The following is a 22,858-nucleotide window of genomic DNA, read 5'->3' as shown; positions in this document are numbered from 1 at the left end:
GGCAGAAGCCTGAGTCAGAACAGAGAGAGCATGTGTGACTGAGTCAGCCTGTTTACATGTTGACGGCACATGACACTGACTGTATCTTCCCCTCAAGCAGCCGAGCTCTCACACAAACAGGCTATAGGCTGGATCAATGGACCTGTTGTTGTTGTATCGGCTGAGAAAGCACTGCGCCTCGGTCATGAGGTATAGGCTGATGAGAAGATGACTCCTGCATGCAGCAGTCAAGTGTAAGCGGAACATTCCCTTTGACAACACGGAAATTGTTAAGTCGGTATTACAAAAGATCCGACGCTGGAGACAACAGTAGCTTTTTTATTCTCGCATCACAAGAATTGAGTACGCTCTTCATTCGAGAAAAAATGGAATAAAGACACATTTAGAAAAAGTCTAAAAAGCCCAGATGGTCACACATTTGTGTTGTAAGCTAACGTGAAAGTTGTACATTTAATTAGCTAACTAAGTTAGCAAGTCTCTGAACTGTGCGATAAAACGATAATAAATCTTTCTTACAATAAATATAAAAAATGTTTGAGGAAAGTTCGATAGAATTGAACCTGTAATTAGATCACACCATCCAACCACGGGGATATGTGTAGGCGGGTTTATAGACGTTCGGAGCAGATTGAAATCACAGCCGAAATTTTGCGTTAGCGACACTGAAGCGAGCGTTGATCCCGCCAGCTCAAAGCAGGGAGAAAACGTTGTTGACGAGACGATCCACCGTACAAAACAGGAAGACAAATCCCTCTATTTATAAATGTTTTCTTAAAGACTAAACTCAGACACGTGTTGTAAAAGTGCCATGGGGTCTTTCCTCTCAAAACTCAATGGGGAACTTTGAATGGGCCGGCTGCATTCACGCTTCAAACTTCATCAAAGTGGGTGTTCATTTGTGAAGACGCGTACGCTTCAGAAACGTGTGTCATACAGAGCTTAGTTATTGCAATGATCCAAAATCCCATCGGCATTTCCCTACAAAGCCCATGTCAATGCAAGTTCCAGGTTGGCCTGAAAAAAAAATTAAATCCTTCGTTGTGTTTTGTTCTCTAACGTTATTCTTCTTTGTGTGCCTACAGATGGATCCCTCCCCAAAGAGCCCAAAGGAGATGTATCGAGCCAGATAGCAGGTAAAACGAACGTAAACAAACGCAAACATGCCGTGTGCAGCGCTTCGCCTGTGCCAAGTCTTTGTTAGTGTGTAGGGTGAAGGTGACGGGTGAGGAGTTTGTTATACACACTCGCGTGTAACATTTCAGAGTTCGCGGCGACAAAGACGGGTCATCGTCACCAGGATTTCTCTCAGCTCCCTGACTCGACTTCTCTCCTTCCTTCCATCTCCGCTTTTTCCTCCCTCATCATTGCATGCCCAGTTCCTCAGTCCCTGATTGGGTTACCCGTGTCTTAGCACATGTCTCCGTAGCGACAGTCTGCTCTCCATGACTTGAGATGGATCGTGTCCGTAGCTTTTAACCTTGTTTTCGATTTGATATTTCTGCTCCATTTCATCATCTGAATACACTGTATGAACAATCCTCTCAGCTGGATAGGCCGCTTGTGAGAGGGCGGGCAGGTGCAAGTCAGTGCTGCCTGCCTCTAAATGAGACATTTTATGAAGTCATGTGACCTCTTTGATTATCAAGATTATGACTCCGGCTCGCTTCAGGGGGACTTGTAAATGTTTAACCCATTTAGACTTCTACGTCTCGTAAGGCAATGAACACGAGTGCAAAGGAAATCCGAATTCACAGTTGAAGCCAGTAGTTTTAAGCTTTTAAATCTTTTATTTTGAAGGTTTCTATCTTATGCAGAGGCTGAGGATGAAGCACTGAAATTTGTTGCAGTTTGTCTGAAACCCCTCAGGTTTTGGGAGGTTGATTTCAAATGTTTTTTTGTTTTTTTAGGCATCCTTTGGATCTAAATGAGTTAAAAGGCCAAGTTGGGGGCCGCCGGTGTATCGAGGCTACAGTCCTCGTGCGGGCGACCCGGGTTCGCGTCCGACCCGTGGCGATTTTTACCGCATCTTTACCCCGCTCTCTCTGTCTCCTCCTTCTGATCTATTCACTGTCCAAAGGCTAAAAAGGCCAAAAATAAACCTTAAAAAAAAAAAGAAAAAAAAAAAGGGCCAAGTTATCTAGTTTGAAATTTAGAGGCACACAGATGATTGACTTCTCACAGCTTCAGTCAAGATCGGCTTTGCCGGCCTTGAGGAATCCTGAGCTTTCAAAAAAAAAAAACCTCGATTTAAAAAGAGGACAGTGAGTTGGCAGGTTGCTCGAACGCCCTGGAGCGCAGATGGAGTCAGCTCTCGTGCCTGCGGGGGAAAAATGTGATGAAATAGTAATGTATGTAATTACATGTAGACAATACTTGGCCTCATTATTAGTGCTTGGCCTGTCTGTGAAACACTGTCAGAGCAGTGATCATTTCCTGGTATCTGGTGGTGGTGGGGGGGGGGTTTGGAGGGAGGATTAAGTTTGTCCATCTGCTGGCCTGGGCCTCTTAGCCACTGGTCTGACTGGGCAGCTGAAGAGTTCGTTGCATGGAGAGAAGGGGGCGAGTGCTGTTATGTAATAATGTTAAAGCCTTTGGATCTTGACAGATGTGCTGAAGAGTGCTTCTCGAGGAGGGAAAGGCGGTGACTTTGTGCACTTCCATCACTCTCTACTCCTCTTCTGCCTTCTTGGCAGCGCGGTCACAATGTAGCACTGCTCCGATGGAAGTGAATGGAATCCGTGTGTTAATCTTCAGTAATCAATTGCATTATGCAAACTGAAAGGTGGCCTGCAGATGGCGTATTTGTGCAGTTAAGATTGGATTGCAGCAGGCAGAGCTGCAACTGGCCGGTGAGCTATAACAGCTGAACTGGAGTCTTCAGTATCACTTCATTTGGCTCTGAAGACGTACAACACAGAGAGAAGAGATGTTAGTACAGTGATGGCCGAAGTGTTTTTTTCCCCCCCGTCATGTCACGTCATGGTCTGTCAGAATGAGATCAGTTGCCAGTGATCTTTTGGCAACTATAACAATATCTCTCTCTCTCTCTCTCTCTCTCTCTCTCTCTCCTGTTTTTTGTTTTTCTCCCTTCTTCCCCCTATTGTCCCCTGCTGTGTTTGGGTCGCTGGGGTAACCCTGGCCTGTTTCTCGTTCGTTAGGCTACCCTGCTATTAGAGGTCTGGACGGATGGAGGGAACAGAAAGGGGCGGAGGTAAAGGAAAGATGGTGTTCTCTCTCTCTCTCTCTCTCTCTCTCTCTCTCTCTCTCTCCCTCTGTAGGGCCAAAACTCCGATTTGGGGACAAAAAGAGGCATAAGGGGCTGGCCAAGGAGAGTGAAAGCAGAGAAGGACTGGAAACAAACAGCCAGGCTGTGCTGTGTAATCGCTTGCTCTGTCAGCTTGAAGCTTCTAGATAATGATACCCTGTTTTCACCAACAGGGCCAGATTTTCAATGGAGCATGAAATAAGTGCACACACACACATCTCCTCTCAAAATTGCACTTTTTAGCACGTCGTGTCTCTTGAATCACATCATTCAGCTGGACAAAGATATTTTTTTTCCCAGTGGTGGTGAAGAAGATTTTACAAGTTAGTTTTTTTTTTTCATTTATATGAACTTGAAACCAACGGTAAAAGAGCCCATATATTGTTGAATGGCCTGATTCAACAATAGGCTTGTTTATTGGTTACAGCTTGTTTATGTGTGTCCAAAGGCAAAGCTAGTCCAAACTTGACACACAGTAGGTCTTTGTTAAACTAGCACAGCTGTGTCTGATCACAACAGCCAATCAGATCAACTATTTCAATCCATGTAACGTATGGGGGGAAAACCCTCCCCGCCCCAATCAAGCTCTTGCTGTTAACATACAGTTGCCATGTACCACCGCATGGGGAGGAGGGGGGTCTTAATGGTATGACTAATAGGTGTACACAGATTTAAGCTCCTGAATCAATCGTACACACTTTCAGTTTGTTTTTTTTCCTCCTCCAATGCTTGTCTTGTGTTGGTAAAATCTGCACCAACTTTTTTAAATGATTGTAACTGATTCAATAGTTCAATTAATTCAATAACCCGCTCAACTGGACAGTGAGTGCTTAATCATTGCTTGGTAATCTTAGGAATATTTCGACGTTTAGATTTCACTACACGCTGTTTGCATGGAGCTGTTAGTTCTGGCCTTTCCCAACATTTACTGACGTTTTGTGCGATTTCTTGTTTATCTCCATTACCCTCTCCAAAAACAGAAGATCCAAAAAATGTGATCACTTCAATAAGCAACAACAGATATCAGCGTGTTTGTGACGCACAGTGCTTCATACATGTTTTTCAAACACTACACAGATGAGGGTTTTTTTTTAATTTACATAACCTCTGGCTATTTAACTGGTGAGGATTTAAATTTAGTAACTGACAAACACAGCTGTAGTCTTCTCAGTTGATATCATGTAATGCGTCACTTGTAAGGCCAGGCTACAGGGCTCCGATTTTAAAATGGACTCACTGGCAATATTCAAATGTCAGACCACAACATGAGTTATCGGCCAGCTTGTCTACAATCTCCAAGTCATCGCATGAGTTTAAAGCCAAAGAGTAAAACCTTCTATAGGTAGCTATAAGTTAGCAGTTTGCTTGTTTTTCCTTCATCTGGGAATAAAAAAAGATATACCGTAAATTCCGTACTATTGAGCGCACCTGGATATAAGCCGCACCGGCTAAAAATAAGTAAATAAATGTATTTGTACATATATAAGCCGCACTTGATTATAAGCCGCAGGTGTCCACGCTATAACAAGAGCTATTTACACAGACGTAGGCTACCGGTAACATCCGCAAATACTGTAGCGTCCGTACGGACGTTAAAGGACGACGAGAGCGTTCAAATAATAACTTTTAATAACCCGATCACTGTCGGCCGTGACCACGCCGTTTACAGCAGAGAGCAACACATAACTTGCCGTAACAATCCAACTCTCTCCCCCAGCGTTCTCTCATACAGCCACTCAACACGTTCTCGCTGGTGCATTTACTGACTCTCCACATAATCGGAATTATGAACACATTATCAACTACTGACTTTACAACATGAACCGTTACAATACGAAGCCTAGCCGACGGTGTCTGTAACACGGCTGATGAAAAAGATGACCGTAATATATTTCACAAGAAAAAGTCCATCCATTCACTGCCTCAGAATGACTTCATTACTCACTTCCTCAGTCTCTGTTGTCGCTGTCAGTGTCATCTTAACGTGCAGCAGCTCTGTTAGCTTCTTTGACAGCCAGGTCGATCGCCTTTAACTTGAAAGCTACATCATATGTATTTCTCCGTGTGTTTTCCATCATGAGGGTGCGTGCATGAAGCGCAAAATGACTGATATTAAGATCCGACGTGACGAAGTCAAATGTTTTTGCGGCAGAAGCTCATTGTCCCCCATAAAAAATCCATGCATTAGCCGCACCGGAGTAGAAGCCGCAGTGCTCGAAGTGTGGGAAAAAAGTAGCTGCTTATAGTCCGGAATTTACGGTAAATATATATTTTTTTCAAATGTTTAATGAATTTTCATTGGTAGAGCTGACGCGTGTTGATTTGCCTTTCAAGCGTAACGACAGAAACCAAAGGGGGGGCGTGGCTGAGACACCAGTCTGTTCATGTTTATATTTCAAATAAAAAATAAGTTGTCAAAATTAAATTTAGTTCCATTGAAGAGTTTCTTAGATTGAAACTACGCACCAATCAAAAAGCATGGAGTCAAATAGAATAAAAAAAGGCATGTGTTTGCAGTGTTTGGGTCTATGATCTGGATGTAGGTCGGGGGTTCAGGTCACACACAAGGATTATTCCTGTCCACTCTCTCACCATCAAGGAATTCCTGTGATTCCTACACATCCCTTAGCGATGGAATTTCTGGCACGTTGTGAATGTGGGAAGTTCACAGTTATGTAGGGATGCAACAGTGTGTACGCAACACGTGCACGGTTCGGGTTTCTCTTGACTAATAACAGCTGGTTCAGAACTGCTGTGTCCAAGTGAGCTGCCAGGGAGCCGTTATGAACAACTCCTGCTATTAACCAGACACTGGAGATGCTGCGAGTGTGTGCTAGTCCGGAGGTATGTAGGCAACGTCTCCCCTCCCTTCTCTGAAGGACTGTACCACCCGTCCCATCTGTCCCAATCCAGGCAGCTGTTGCATTCACTGTTTTTTTTTTTTTATCACAACAACACACAGACTTCGACCCCTCCCTAAGCTATTTGCCACAATCTCTCTAGGGCGCTCTTCTAGTGTTGTCGAGTAAACTGCTTTGTTGCATTAGCCAGCCTAATGCCCACTTGACCTCTATGAGACCCCGGACCAGTCTCAAACCTCAAGAGGTGTGTGCTGAGTGTTGATACGATCTGACACACACACACACACACACACGACTCTGTATCAGTCCTGACCTGAAATGATAACTTGACTGTGTTGTTTCTATACAGCAAAGGGTGACGGACATTCCTGGCATTTCCTTCCCGGTCCATGCCCTTCATTCTCATTGAAGGGTGTAGCTATATCACTGGTCACTGGTTTCTCCAGCATACACTCTCCATATACACACAGGACCTGTGACACATGGACTGTTGAGATCATGAAAGGTTCATCTCAGTAATGCTGCATTGTCCTCGTGTCCTGGATAGACGGAGCTTCCTGGCACGTGATGTTGACGTCAGAGATTACGTATTTTGGGGTTCATCGACGAGGTAATGACTTTCGAAGCTGTAGCTGAAAGTTTATTAAGTATCAATAGATGGAATGACATTATGATTTTGCATGTTCTGCTGTTTGTCACTGTTGACTTCATCACAGTTTGGAAAAAACACTGATTGCTTGCATTTTGCCGGAGTTGTCAGTAACAGAAATGTCAAGATAGGGCTCATAATGTAGCGTTACAACCGGTCACAATGCTCGTCCATGCAATGATCCAAGGCCAACTTTTAGGTGCCGCAGATGGCTTAGTGGTGAGGTTGTGCCCCGTGTCTCGAGGCTATGCTGCTTTTAAGCGGGCAGTTTGGTTCAAGTCCAACGTGGCTCCTTTTCTGCACGTCATTCCCCACTCTATCCACCATCCTATTCAAATAAAGGCAACAAGAAAAATGTCTACAGTTTTTTTTTGGCCTTTACACAGATGTGGGAAGTAAAATTGCAAAGAGTATTGCCCCTAAAATAATTCCCAATTAAAGCCAGCAGCCTACACAAGCAGTCACATTTCTCTTCAGCCATTTTTTATGGGATGTGCACATGATGCACGTCTTAGAGAGAGTGAGAGAAGTTGAGTGACAGGAAACAAAGATGTAATTGAATCATTTATCCTATGTAACTCAGTTAAGCAGTGAAGTGTTTTAACAACACTGCAGACTGCTCTCTCTGCAAACAGATGGATGCTGTTTAAAATGAACAGCTCGATTGGGCCTGTACATCTGCTTTCCAGCTGTATAAGATTAATGAATCCTCACTGCCTTTGTTAGACTGTACACGGACTGTCTCATAGGCTAAAGCATAGTTTATGCTTCTGCGTCGCGTTGAAGGCGTGCCTACGGCGTAGCTCCCACGCCGTCGTTGTGCATTTATGGTTCTTCGTCGAGGGAACGCGTTGCTCTGCAATTCACCGCCAAACCACTAGGGGGCAGTGGCGACGAAGGAAGCGTTTGCGGAGGTGGTCTGTCCGACAACTAAATCAAGGCTGAAAACGGATGTATTTAACACTCTCGTTAGCCCACTGAGGAACCTGGATGAAGAAATGCATTTTTGCTACTTTCGATTGTCAATTGGCTGATTTTCTTCGCCGTTTACAGCCTTTTAATATTTTCGTTGCGACCGGAAAGCAAATGCCGGAAATGACGTTCTGAGCGGACCAATCACAGTCCTTGCGGTTCGCGTCGAAGCGACACATAGTCAGGATTTTTTGGAGGTGCTCGTAGGCACCGCGTAGCTACAGCGTCGACGCATCAGCGTAAAATCTGAGCTTCTGTTCATACTTTAATGAATAAGTAGCATAATCCTGAACATAATGAAAGCAGAAGGTTTTGTATTATCATGTCGAATGCCTTCTCGCACCTTTTTTTTTTTTTTTTTTAATATCAACGTGTCGTCTTTTACCAAAAAACAAATTCCTTAATGCTGCAAACCATCCACACTGCAGGTCAGGTCATTCTGCCACCATAGATGTTCTTGTCTTGGTGCCAGTGGAAACAACTGTTTGAGAGGTGTGAAGAAAAAGCTAAGTTCACATCCTATCATGGTATAGTAAAAAAGGACATGTCGGTGCTAAATTGTAAAAACTCATATCAAACTGCACTGTTGGGGTTTCCTTCTCAGTCTCGAGTCTCCCTCCTGATACAAAGCAGCTTCTCAGAGTGACTAAATGCAGTGCAGGCATTTTATAATTGTTGTCCCTCCTACACATTGAGGATTAGGATCTGCCTTCCCAAAGACAGATGGATTAGCATCTCACCTAATGCCACATGAGATGTTTGTTGACTCAGAGCATCCACACAGCCTTCGGTGTGCTCACTCAGAGACAGTCCACGGTGAATACTGTGTTTCTCTTTGGAAATATTCGCACCAGCTTTTCCATGCGGCTATGTAGACGACACCAAAAACGGGTGGTTTTGGTCGTCTGCTAGATTGGAATATCTCCCCTCAGGAATCCCAGGATAAACCTCAGCTGCTCCCGCTCTGCCCACAGTGGACTGGGAACATCATTCCGTCACTCTATCATGAGCTGATGGTAACAGCAGGCTACTTTTCCCGTTAGGGAACAAAGCCAGATTCAAATCAATTGAAGTTTTTTATTCTTTTTTTTGTTTGTTTGTTTGTTTTTTTTTATTTGTGGAAGGACTTTCAAACATGACTTGCTGGGCAACCAATCACAATTGGCGGTATGCACATACAGGCTCCGCCCTCATCCGTCTGACAGGTACAATTTGACTTCTGCTTGTGTGATGAGGGGATATACACCGTGTGATCTGCAACCTCCTTTTCTTTACTCTCCCGAGCAACACTACCAGACATGCATACGTTGGATTCTGGTTGATTCTTTTGACTCTTACAAACAAAACAGAAACAGCCAATTGATTTTCAATTTCAAATGTTAGGGTCTGGGAGTCTTCGGTCATCCCACGATTCAAATCAATTTCAATTCTTGACGCCGCAATTCAATTCAGAAACAGTTTTCGATTTGATACGTTTAATGAATCCATGGATTCAAAGTCTGTTCTTCAATGAGCAAATACTTTAGGATCTATCCCATGTGAGACTGGCTGAATGTCTTGTTGCTCTATTTGGCATTCTACTGAGTTAAGAGCTAGCTTTAGCAATTAGCAGGGAGTGACTGATTAGCCAGATTAGATTTTGGAATTTATTAATCCAATTCAATCTTAATAATGAAGAATGTCATTTTTAGAATAAATCTCCCTTTTAAACTCCCCCCCCCCCCCCCTTACCCCCCCCCACCTCTAGCTGCTATATGCTTGAACTTCCCAGTCCTTATAGATGAGACGGGCACAAAGTCAGATTCTATCCATTTTAAAATGAATCATCTCTCACATTCTGCATAAACGTTTAACACTGTGATATATGGAAAGAGCCCCGAAACAAATAATGGCAACACTAAAGCAAAGTTTGTGATGATGGGCGGGTGAAGAGCTGTGCTCGTGGAATGATGTCATTGTCGATTACAGAGCAGGCAGACAGCGTCGAAAAGATGTGATCCATCGGATTCGTATTAATCAACCTTGTATGATGTGGAAAAAAACCTTTCTCCATATGCCCTTTCATATAATTAGATTGTCCTGAAAGTAAAACATTTGGGACACACACAAAGAACACTGTTGTTTTCCTCAACGTCTCTTTAGTTGTCTGGATGTTTTTCACCTGTCAGCCGGTTGGTTTCCATCTTCTCTGCGTTTCTTCTCCCTGGTTCACGTTCTGTCCCTCACTTTCACTCTGTCCCCCTTTTATTCTCTTTCCCCTCGCACACATTTTCTTTCGAACCACATCACACCACGTTTTGTGTCATTATTTTGCACATTTTCGTGGTTTCTCGTTTCCTCGCCCTCTTTTTTTTTTTTTTTGTTCCTTGCTGATAATAAATCCAAAGAAAACCATCCTCATCCAGCACATGTGTGAGTGTAGAGAGAGAGAGAGAGAGAGAGAGAGAGAGAGTGACCTGGCTACTCTATATTTAGCTGCTGTGCCACTTTCCAGTACCCAAGTACTGCAGAGCACAGGGTACATGATGTGTCTGTGTGACTAAACTTGGTATTTGCTTTGAGAGAGAAAAACGACTTAAAACAAACTGCGCCGGAGGTTCTACTGCACTCGTGTCTTCAATTATCAGGCTTTTACTGTAATGAAGAAAAATGACGTCCGCTTAAGTCAGACACTTTCAAAACCCATTTCATTTACAAGTAGTGTTTTTAAAGAGCTGGAAACCAGCCATCATCGGGCCATATGTAAGAGACACAATTAAGCATCCACATACACACACACACACACACACACACACACACACACACACACACACACACACACACACACACACACACACACACACACACACACACACACACACACACACACAGGCTTGGAACTAATAGGGGAGCTACAGAGTCGCTGACAGTAGTCAAAGAAGGAGCTTCACAAGAATAAATCATCCACGACAGATTGTTGATATCGGTCATTTCACTGAGAATACAACATGTTGAAGAATGCTTGAACATGTTTTATTTAGTTAAAAAGGTGTCTGTATGTGACAACATGTCTGTGTCTGCGTTTTGGAAGATACAGAGTCAGAGACGGTGCATCAGCGTGGACCTTACTGTAGTTACAGTTTTATTTGAGTGTACAGTCATGGATTGACGCAGAGCTCTAAACGCTCTAAAGTGTGCTCTTTCCACACACGCACGCACACACACACACACACACACACACACACACACACACACACACACACACAATCAGTCTCTCTCTTTTACACAATTGTTTTCCTTTGCCCTTTGATTAGTCTGTAATCAGTATAAATAAATAACTCCACTGTAAGGTATCGTTTTGTATGTAGTGTTCAAATACTTTACCCATTACATGATTAAAAAGTTACAATAAATCAGACTTATAAATGATAATAATATGAAATAAAAAGTCAAAAATAGTTTGTTAGATTTAAGGTTGAACTTGTTTTATTTTACATACTTTTCCCATTCCTGTTTAAACTATTTATTCACAGGAGCGTACGCTTGAACCTGTTATTGCAACAAAAAACAACAACAATGTATATCTTAAGTCTAAGTTAAAGGCATAAACACTCTACAACTACCTTAACGTGTTTGTTTGAAATGAAAACCAGAATACTGTCAGCACTCCTTAGCAAAGAAGAGTAGGAGCAGATATTAGATTGTTACTACAGAAAAGAATCCAACTTAAGTTTTCATCGCCAGTTGTAATCATTTCATTTACTTTTTTCTGAGCTTTGTGGACTTTCTTGCATTCTTTGTTTTTAATATGATCTAATCACGGTTGAGGAAACAGATTTTTCATATCAGTCTAACTCACACCCTTGTTCTTACCATCAAGAGTGAAATCTGTACAATGAGTGGCTTCAAGAAAATCCCGTCAGTCTGCGTGCACCTCCTCTCACGCATCATCCACAAACAGCTAAAAGCCTCGCTCCCCCCCACGAGCACAGTGGGAAATGGAGTTGATCAAGTTAATTTGTTTTTTGTGGCACCCTGAGGGAAGTCGGGAGACGAATGAGAGAAGCGAAGAAGAGTAAAAATAGAGACAAGTCCTGATTCCCATCCATCTCCTCAGTTGGCGGAAAATAATTAGCATCTTCATCAGCATACGGTTGTAAATACAGCGACATGCTGAGATCTGAGACTGGAGAACAATACACTACAAGTGTCTGGGAGTGTCGTGTTTTAGTGTCCTGCTCTGCATCATGATAACGGAGCCCAACCATGTCTGTCTACGTCATCATTTACAAGGAAGTAACATTTAGCATGCGTCTCCTTATTCTTCGTTAGCCGTCTCATAAAATTGTTCCTGACATTGTCGGACTCTTTACTATGTGTTAAAAGGCTGTTTTAGAAAAGGACTGGAGAATAGAAGATTAACAAAGCCTACTGACTGCTTATTCAGATGTCACAGAAGCGTTTTTTTTTTTAGTTCAGTGTTAGTTTAATCTGAAGCTATTTATTGCCAAGTACATTTACAGGTGCGCAAGGAATTGTCTTGGTGCAAAAAACAGTAAACATGCAAAATAAGGCTAAATATTAAGTACTTAAATAAAATAGAATAGATTCTGAGAAGCAATTACCAATAAAATAAAATGCAACGCATAAAGAAACGGTTTCAGTCCTCATATGACCGTAATGTTTTCTGACTGTGGGGCTGATGAGTCTGTGGTAGGCGAGGACATTGTTCATGAGGCTGACAGCTGAGGGGAAGAAACGGTTTGTTTTGTGTGCTTGTGGCGAGAGGTTTTGGTCCTGATGGAGCGCAGCCTCTTACCAGAGGGGAGAGTCTCAAACAGTCCATGTGCAGGATGAGCGACAGGTTTACCGGTGCAGTTCGCCTGACGGCCGTGCTGTATCACTACAAAGGCAGCATTTTTGAAAGCTACGTATAGCACCTTTAAGAAAGAAGGGCATTACATTTTTAAACATGCTCCAAAAGTTACTTATGGCACTTCTCTTAAAGCTTGCTGAAGACAGCAGAGAATGTTTTCACCATCAACAATCGAGGGTTAAAAAAAGAAAGAAGCCCAAGACAGTCACACTGTTAAAGTGCTAAACGGCCTGTCTGGGTATTCATTCACAACAAAACAGACCTTGACTCAGCCTGAAGGATAAACTCTCTCTCTGTTTATCCACCTGTGTGTGTTGAGGTTGAGATGTGAGTTTAATCACTTTTGGGAATTGTGCGTCTGTATACAGGAGTTGTTTGAACAGCTCTTCACAGAGTGAATATCCCCCGACAGCCATCCGTTCACTTCTGACGGAACATTAGCAGCACAGCAGGGGGGGGGATATTTGGCACAATCGCACCCATGAGATCAAGCTTGACTTTTATAGGCTGTCAATTTATCGTTCAGATTATTGCCATGGGCCTTTTGTGGTGCATGGTTTTTTATACTACAAAGCCGGTGTTTCTTCTTCCATTGATTCCAGATGAACTTGCATCGAGGTGGCCAACCCGCGGCTCTCGAGCCGCATGTGGCACGGTCCGTCTCCGGAGCGCGCCACCAGGCCCCCGTTTCAAATACGCTTTGAGTCTGCTTTTAGAGGACGCTGCAGGACGAGCTGGACAAGGATATGACAAACCCCGGACAGGAAGTCACACAAGGAAACGCACAGAAAATCCAATTTTTCACACAATTTCAAAATAATATACAACAAAGCAGAATCACAATGATTTTTCACACGTTTGAGTGGAGTTGTTGTGAATTGTTTTGTTTTTAGTTTGTGGATTTGATTGAACGGAGAGTGTGTTAGTTGTTGTTAGTTTTAGGTCCATTTTGGGTGAGTGTCACGTCGCGTGAGTGTGACACAACAGTAAATGTGGCTGAGCATTGTTTGTTAAGCTAACCGGCCACTTTTGGTGAGATTAATCCCAGAATATAAACAAGAGAAAAGAAAAACAAAAGTTTTTCCCAACATCCATTTTTTTCTGGTCTCCTGATAGTTTGTTTGAAATAAACAACAACTTTGGGTGTTTTTGGCATCGTAACATGTCGTCATGTGTTTGGCCTCCTGTGATCGCAGTGTAACAGCACACTATTGAGTGTATTACTGTAACGCTTTGTAAGACACCAGTGATGCTCAGAGTCCTCATGACTTTGTTCATCGAGCTCGAGCGCTTTCATAAGGTCAGCATTGCTCTTTGTTCTGAGGTTGACTCAATCCTTCACAATAGTAACATTTCCATTATTCTCTCTCTTTTTTTTTTTTTAATATTGCTAATGTCATGCTACATACTTTAAATGACACCTGCTTCACACTGTTCGCACGACTGTGTCAGCACACCTACATTACCTTGTAGTCCTTTCTAATGAACACCTACTGGTACATGAAGCAACCCACCAGCAGTGTTCCGCTCGAACCGGAGCTGATGAGAACTGAAGTGGCCTGTGGCGTTTAATGTTTCTTTACCCTGCTTCACCTCCGCTACAGCGAGAGTTACAACAGCTCTTTGTTTCTCCTCGACTTCCCCTCTGTTTGGCCTCACTTAGTCTCACCACTACTGTTTCTTTAACCACAGCTGCTATGCTTCCTCCTGCTGTGTGTCTGTGTTTTATTTGTACGTGTGTGTGTGTGTGTGTGTGTGTGTGTGTGTGTGTGTGTGACTTACCGACTCTTTCCTTACGATTCAAGCAATCTGAAATGAGACTCAAGCCCCTGTGAAATCATCAGATATCCAGATTACAAGTCGACACAATGTGAACTCTGCTGCTAACCTAAAAAGAGTCACGGCTGGTCAACTGGAAGAGAACAAGGAAACAACCTTCCCCTCTCCTTCCTTCCTAACGTGTTCCTCTCTTCTTCCTTCCCTGCAGGTTTCAGGAGAAATGAGGAGATGAGAGCCATGGAGGTTCTTCCCATCCTCAAAGAAAAAGTGGCCTATTTATCAGGTAAGATTATGTCTGTTTGCGTTGCCGTTCTAGCGTCTGTGTACCCCCGACTGAAAGACTGGGCAATTAATCGAGTTTCCATTTCGTCTTCCCACGATCCTGAAAACAAGATCATCCCGATTGAACGATTACTCTGCCGCAGGCTGAGTTGTAGGTTTTTATCATCACGTTTTCTAAGTGTTTGTTTGTTACATTTTGGCCACATGAGTACATCACCTCTACCTCAAACACATCATTTTATTATTTCTTGTATTTCCCCCTCGGGATCAATAAAGTCGATTAGATCGTTTTCTTTTTTTTTACGTACTTCTTTTCAGGTTGTTTTTTCAAAGTGTTCCAGTCGCGTTGAAGTGTGATAAATTCCTGTGCTGCAGATGTTTATAAAATCACTGAGTTATATCTCAATCTCAATGTTGAAATCGATCAAATGTGATTTGGATTTTCGCCGTAATCGTGCAACCTGGCTGTCCGATCATGTGAGACGAGGCTTTATAGAACATGAAAGAGAAGCCTTACTTTGCATGTATGCACAGCTTGCAGGTATTTTTGCACACATTCCGCCACTGTTTCTCTCTCTCTTTCTCTCTCTCTCCCACACACACACACACACACACACACACACTATGGACTTAATTATAAGCCTCATGCTCTGCCTGTAAAACCTCCCAGAGTGAGACTGAGGCCCGGCCACATACTCCTTGACTATTCTAAGTACATGTACAGTATATGAACACGTTTAAAGCACGTTAATACAGGCATCGCTTGTTTACGAAACTTCGTCAGAACTTAGAGGACAGAAAAACTGTCTGACTGTGTCTTTGTCCCCGTCCGCAAACATGTTTGACAAGCACGCACAAAAACACACACACACACAGTGGTGGGCATGCACACAGACGCACAGTAAAGTCCTGCCAGGGAAAACTCACAGGAGGCCAAAGCTGGAGAAGAGGACTGCCAAGAACATCCTGCAGGATTATTTGTAAAACACAGCAGACATCATTCTGCTCGTGTGTGCGTGCGTGCCACAGAGAGTATGTTCTATCGTCACATATCTACGTGCATCCGAATGCTGATTAAATTTAAAAAAAAAAAAAACTCTTCTCAAACACTTCAGAAGTGTCAGAACGACATATATTGTAATAAATGCATGTGTACGTTGTTTACACACACTCCTCTTGTGTGCAGCTGAGGTCACAGGCGGTTAACACACTGATGAGGACCATGACTCAGACAAAACACTGGATTTTAGAGAAAGAGACAGAGGGAGAAAAAAAGAAGAAAAAAAAAAGGCAGGGCCATGTTGCCATGGAGATGACTTACTGTCTTCTACAGCATCCCGTAGTAGTCGCTCGCGGAGTAATTGGCTTTGAAATGAAGGAGGGAGGGGAGGGCCTGTCGGTGAAAAGGAGGGTAAATGAGCTAAGCCTATTATTCCCAATCTGGCCCCTTAATAAATCAGCCATGTTCACCCTCACTCATGTTTGCCAGTTTGCCACGTGAGCGTTTGATTCCCCCCCCCCCCCCCAGTCTGAGCAGCCGGGCCGGGCCGGGCCCACAGGCACACAGCAGTCCCGACTGAACTCAGCTCATTGTTGTGCTGAACGCAGTCACCCTGTGTTTCCAAGTTACCATGTCAGCAAGGCAGCTCTCCGCTTCCACAACCGGTCCCAAACTGGAATACTCTTATTATAATACCAGATTCCTCATTCATAAGTCGGCGTCAGTGTTACGTATTTGCAGCAAATGTCTCCCAACCACATATTAAAATAACAAAATCATATTCTGAAGACACGGGACTATAACACAGAAACTCTGTAAATGAGGACGCGTTTATTTGGAAGAGATGCAAACTGAAGGGATGCTGAATAAAATACATGAATGCATTCACTTAGATTGTATGGGACTGGAGCGTGTCCAAAGATTTGTTATTATCAGCACTGTTGCACTTCATGTAGATTTGACTTAAAAACCTTTACGAAGACGTACATTTAAAAAAAGTGTTTTTAAAAGTAGCCTCTTCACTGCTTTTCTCTCGTGGTCGTTGTACGTTAGCTTTTCAACCCTTCTCATTAAAGGTGTCCCGCTGTCTGCCTTTGTGTTCATACTTAGACGTAGAATCTGCTGACAAGCTGTTCAATTAAAAAAACCAACTCAGCATCTCATCTCACTCGTTTAGAAAACCAACGCGTGAAGAAGCAGTCGTCTTTTTGGCCCTTTTTGTGACACCACAATAAATCGAGCTCGACTTTGACTGTATATGATGTGTCATGTTCTTGCCTTAATCCTACTTTGTGTGTTTGTGTGTGTGTGTGTGTGTGTGTGTGTGTGTGTGTGTGTGTGTGTGGTGCATGCTTTGTTCTGCCTCAGGTGGCAGAGACAGACGTGGCGGTCCGGTGTTAACGTTTCCATCACGCAGCAACCACGATAGAATACGAACGGACGACCTGAGGAGACTGATCGCCTACCTCGCCGGCATCCCCAGGTTAGACTTCCCTTTTGTTCTGGGGGGCGTGTGTGTGTGTGTGTGTGTGTGTGTGTGCGCGCGCTGAGTACACTATTTATACACACGTGCTGTCATTCATCAATACGGAAGGAGAAGCAATGACGCAAAAACGAAGCCAACACCCAAGGAAAGTGGACGAGGCTCTGCGAGGCACGTGAGAGAGCAAAGATGAGCATGTGAGGGGCGGAAGGAAAAGAGAGGAAAATAATTCAAGACCAGCGAGCTTGCCGCAGATTCTTAGCTGCCAAAAAAAAAAAAAAAAAACAGTTTGAGGGACATGGTAAGATGCTGAGACAGAGTGGGGAAAGCCTGAGCTAAGAGAGGGATGTATAACAGCAAACAAATGAGGGGAGGAGGAAGAGATCAACAGAGAAGGGAGAGAGTGCAGAGAGGGAGGGGAGGGGAGGGGATTAGAGCCGACAGAGAAAGAGAGCGCATGTGTGAGGAGGTGTGTGCGAGCGAGCGAGAGAGCGAGCAAATTGTGTATGTGCGAAAGCAAAACAAAGTGTCGCAGTAGCTGAGGCAGTGCAGCAGCAGCAGCAGCAGCAGCAGTAGTTACTGTGGACGAGAAGCTCCTCGCCTCCAAGGTAAAAAAAACAAACCCCACCGCTCTGCTCCAGCTCTCTGTTTACTTCTCTGTCTCTTCAAACTGGCTCATGTCTCATCCCTCCATCTGTCCTGATCCATCCACCCTGTCTCCTTCCCTCACCTCCGCTTTAGTCAACACATTATCTCTGGGTGCTTTATATCAGGCACACTTCCCCTCTCACTTTTTTACCTGTTTTGAGGAATACATAATCTCACTGTCATCATGTCTCGTTCTGCACATCTTAATCTCTTCACCCATGTTGGAGGTGTTCTATTTTGGGGAGAGGCAACATCTGCCGACAGCTGCACTCTGGCTTTTCTACCGACAGCCTGTTTACGGAGGCAAGAGGTTTTGAAAAGATGCAATAATAGATATTTACAAACACCGCATTCATGATTTAATAAATGACAAACACAGATGGAGGAACGATAGCGGACATGCACGGCTCTGTCAAAGGGCGAAGAAGTTGTCCCAGGTTTTGTAAAATCCTCAAATAGTTTTGGGAATTTCTTTGAAAATCTACGGGTACAATTATTATTATTATTATTTTTTTTAATTTCAGGTGTTTGCAGCAGATATATTTCATTTCTGTGTGCGAGGTCATGCGTTAAAAATGTCAGATCCACCAGGAACACGATGGTCCTGATGTAGAAATGTGCTGATTTGTGTTTTTTATACTTACACACACATTTGTGACTCATTGGTCACAGGTTTTTGTGTGGGTGTGTGTGTGTGTGTGTGTGTGTGTGGGTGTGTGTGTGTGTGTGTGTGTGTGCGTGTGTGTGTGCGCGTGGGTGGATGTGGGGGATGTGTGTCGACTGCGAAGGCTTCTCAGAGTATAGAAAATGCGTCATATCACTGTTTGTTTTGATTCTCTCTCTCTCTCTCTCTCTCTCTCTCTCTCTTTTTTAATCTTTATCTCCCTTTACTCTCACTGTCTTCCATCCCTCTCTCATCCTTTCCCACGCCTGTCATCTGTCTCTCCTCTCTCTGGATTATTCTCTCTCCAATCCATCACTGCCCCTCCCTCCTTCACGTCCTCCCTCCCTCTCCTCTCCTCTCCTCTCTTCTCTTCTCTTCAATTCCTCCCACTCCCGCCGACCCCCGTCCAATCCATCCCAGCGAGGAGGTGTGTAAACATGGCTTCACGGTCATCGTTGATATGCGCGGCTCCAAGTGGGATAGCATCAAGCCTCTGCTGAAGATCCTGCAGGAATCCTTCCCGTCCTGCATCCACGTCGCCCTCATCATCAAACCAGACAACTTCTGGCAGAAGCAGAGGACAAATTTCGGCAGCTCCAAGTTTGAGTTTGAGGTAGGAAGAGACGCTTCTTCCAAACTCTGTGTGGCGCAGTGATGCATTTGCTACAATAACAGATTCTGATTCTTACATTTCTAGGTTTTTTTAATCTGAAAATACAATTTAGGAACGACACTCGAAAACAATCATTTCAATGCAAACATGTTTGTCATATCTTACCATGCCTGTCAACTTCAAACAATTTACAAAGATGTCATAGCCATTTCAAACTGAGCAGAATAATGGGAACTGCTGCAGGTCAGATGTGAGGCTTTCAGTCATACGTGTTATCTATGTCATGTCAGGCAGCTTCTCAGTCGAGGGTAGACTTGACTGATTGGATCAGGTTGTTAGAAAACACATTGTGATACAGAGTGTGTGTGTGTGTGTGTGTGTGTGTGTGTGTTACAGAGATGAATTTCTATATTTGACATTTGTCAGTTATAAATGAAGAACAAAAGTCGACCATATTTGCTCTAATTTGCTGTCAGCTGAGTTGTGATTGTGACCGCAGCAGCTAGCTCAGCGGCTCATTGTCAGCTCATTTCATTATTTTCCTCCCCACTGCTTTGGACGCGTGTATCTCCAGCCAGCTGTCTACCAGACGGAAGAGAAAAAAAAGAAAAAAAGAAATCAAATTCAACCTCGAACAAGCACACAGAAGATCACGAGCACCAGAGTTTGCACCAGCTTATTTCATGATATATTCACAAGGATAGGCTTCTTTATATGCTGTGATTATTTCTTTCTTTCTTTCTTTTTTTTTTTTTTTTTAAATTGACACTTCAAATGTGCTCCTGCTCCTTTTTTTCCAAGCTGGAGCAACAATGAAAACAGCACTGTACGGTTTAATCAGGTTGGGAGGCTGCCTTCATGTGATTGGAGGCCTGTTTAGTAAATGCTCTCTAATGAGGTCTAGCTAACAGCTCCCCATCCTCTGTTTGATCAGTCTTTAAAAAAAACACTCCTCACTGTGATAATGATGAGCTTCTCGTTCTTAGACGAGAGACGATCATTGATGCAAACTCGCATCCTGCGAAATCCTGTTTCTCTGCACAGTTTGTGCTTGGATTCCTGTAAAGTGTGTTTCTGAAGCAGTGATGTGGAAGTAGCGCTGATTGCTAACACACAGACAGAGACACACACAGGTCCACAGTAGTCTGATGACACCTTATTGATCCGTTGAGAGAGGAATAGGCAGAAGCCACAGGGCAGGTTACAGTTATCCATGAGCTGCCCTGCTGTGTAACTGAAAGCCATGCGGGTATTGATCAGAAACATCAAATGTGCTCCTCCCCTTAAAGGGGACATATTATGAAAAAAAAATTTTCTTCAGGGTTTTTAACAGTTATTGGGGTAACCTGAGTGACTATCAACCCACAGAATTTGAACTGAATCCATCCAGTCATTTGTTTGTGGTGCGCTTAAGTTTTACGACACAGAGAAAAACGCTCTGCTATTTTTATTGTCTCTACAGAGGAGTGATGTCTCCTCGGGGGGGGGGGGGGGTCACACACACCAAAACGGAGCGTTGTGACAGAGCTGGTTTCTACAGGGTCACAAACCTCATATTTAGAGCACAGGGGACTGTTTGAAAAGCTGAAAAGGGGGTTTCATATGGCCTCTTCAATGCATCGCTACCTGACCTATGTTCGAACTATTTGTGTGACATTCAATACCTAAGTAAACGGGTATACTTTTTTTATTCCAGCATTTTTCATCAATCAGTTTCAGGAGCACACATAATAACCCATGGTCACTTCAAGCAAGTATTTGTGTCTTAGCATCAGTGATGGTCGTTCTGGTCAGTTAAAAAAAAAGATGAGGGCTTAGACTGTCCTCTCTCCTTTCTATGGACTAAGGTGCAGAGAAAAGAAGCAGCCAAGTGAAGAGCAGGGAGCTTGCTGCAACCTTGGCTTTAACTGTTAATGAAATGTTTGGTTCTCTGTGGGTGGTAAATGGTACTCGATAGCCCTGACACCCCCCCACCCCCCCTCCATTCAGAACTACAAATCAATTAAGTTGAACAACAATAGCGAACAAAACAGTAACAGTCCTTTCCCCTGTAGAGGACCACTGTGCTTTTTTCCCAAGGACAACTGTTCGTTCCTACCTCGTGTGGCCTACACAGCAAGCTATCGTTCTGTCTCCATCCATCTCTGGCCATGTGTGTGGGGGTGTTGTGCGGAGGTGGCTTTGCAGAAAAACAGAGGCACTGAGACAAAGCAGGAAGACATTTCCTTACTGTTTCTCTGAAACTGATATTGCAATATGCAGTGGCTTTGTGGAGAGGATTTTAGTTCATCTTCACTTTAAAGTAAAGGAAGGCCACAGGTGGTCTACAAGAATGTGTCGACCAGGTTTGTCTTGTGTTTATTCCTGACATCAGGAGTCACAGAGACAACATGTCGTGAGTGCTTTACTGTTTTTTGCAGGTGTGCACAAGATTACAAATCTCACATCCCGAGTGGGATCACAGATTTGTGGTTCGGATCAGATCGTTTTTGGATCGGCTGAAATTCAAGTCTTTGTGTTTAGAAACGTTTCTTACTCCCCGACGAGCCATGGCTGTAGCTGTGCATTAAGACGGAAGTCAGTTACCTTCATATGTACACCTTGCAATAGCAGTGAGATGAACCCGAACGCCCATATAATTTAAAAATCACATGGAATATAACAGTCTGTGATATCAATAGCTGCATCGTTTTGATAACAGTATTTGTAATCCCTCAACACCAACACGTCAACATCAGCAGACACAGTGAGAGTGAGCGACACCGTTTGTTACCAAGTACCCATCCACACTGAAATATCAACATTTTACATGTTGAAGTCCGAGCAAAACATGGCCTTAAAAACTGGCCTGTCTTCCTATTTTTCTTTATTCCTATTTTTTTTTTTTTTTTTTTTTTAACAGCAGATCGCCTACATGCATGACTTAAATGCTGCTTTCTACTCTCTGACGCTGTACAAGGATTTATCTTCAGTGCATGTATTTAACACCATGAAGACCAATCTCATCCAGCCTGAACGGGGGGGGTCGAGGGGGGGGGACCTGTATGAATCAAACATGGTCTGTTGCGTCGCTACTGTTTTGACTGCGATAGAGCAGCTGATGCCACAAATGGTGTTTTTAGTCGCTCCATGTTAAAGTGTCTCTTGTGTAGTGAAGCTCGAGTGTCATAGACCATCGGTTTTAAGAGGTTGAGGAGAGTTTTAAGTAATGTCTCACGTGTCCAGTTATTATTTGCACTACTTTGGCTGAAATCCTATTTCTGAAACTCTTCCTTTCTTAGAAATGTAAAGAACCAGGGGCTGCGTATGTCCTCTGCATTCAGTATAACCACATTTATGGCATCACCAGATGGCACTGAAACATATCTAAATGCAGTGAGAGAAGAGCAGATTAAAGTCAGTGTGCTCTCAATTGTCTAAAGTAAACCTAAATCCACCTAAAAACCACTTCATATCCACTTACTTGATCTCATCTACTTTCCCCTACTTTGCACCCCAGACCACCATGGTGTCACTCGAGGGCCTTACAAAGGTCGTTGACCCCTCCCAGCTGACATCGGACTTTGACGGCAGCCTGGACTACAACCACGAAGATTGGATAGAGGTAAGATAATCAGACTCATCCTGTCCTTTAAACCAGGCTGGAAAGTCGATCTTTAAATCCCTCCAACTCTTGATGATGTTTAAATCGTAAGTGCCTTTATTCAGTAAGCAGAGAAAAGGCCAACAAACAAAGTGGATGATTTTGTCAAGGTGTAGAGTAGCAGATCGTGTGGTAGCAGTAGCT

At 43.5% G+C, this 22,858-nt stretch overlaps 1 protein-coding gene across 4 annotated transcripts in view; it reads left to right on the top strand.

Moving 5' to 3' along the window:
• The window catches only part of LOC306839477 (triple functional domain protein), a 77,417-nt gene that overhangs the window by 17,533 nt on the left and 37,026 nt on the right, over positions 1-22,858 (top strand). For 3 of the 4 annotated variants that reach the window (XM_079368206.1, XM_079368205.1, XM_079368204.1), the window contains exons 2-6: positions 1,083-1,133; positions 14,590-14,664; positions 17,032-17,146; positions 18,879-19,071; positions 22,571-22,675. In XM_079368206.1, coding sequence (XP_079224332.1) covers positions 1,083-1,133; positions 14,590-14,664; positions 17,032-17,146; positions 18,879-19,071; positions 22,571-22,675 — 539 coding nt within the window. Of the gene's footprint in view, positions 1-1,082; positions 1,134-14,586; positions 14,665-17,031; positions 17,147-18,878; positions 19,072-22,570; positions 22,676-22,858 lie in introns of all 4 variants that reach the window. The other variant, XM_079368203.1, reaches the window with a different exon arrangement.

Source organism: Symphodus melops, assembly GCF_947650265.1.
Source record: "Symphodus melops genome assembly, chromosome: 18".
In the NCBI taxonomy this organism is placed as follows: Eukaryota; Metazoa; Chordata; class Actinopteri; order Labriformes; family Labridae; genus Symphodus; species Symphodus melops.
The sequence above is the reverse complement of the archived record's forward strand: the minus strand, read 5'-3'. Positions and strand labels throughout refer to the sequence as shown.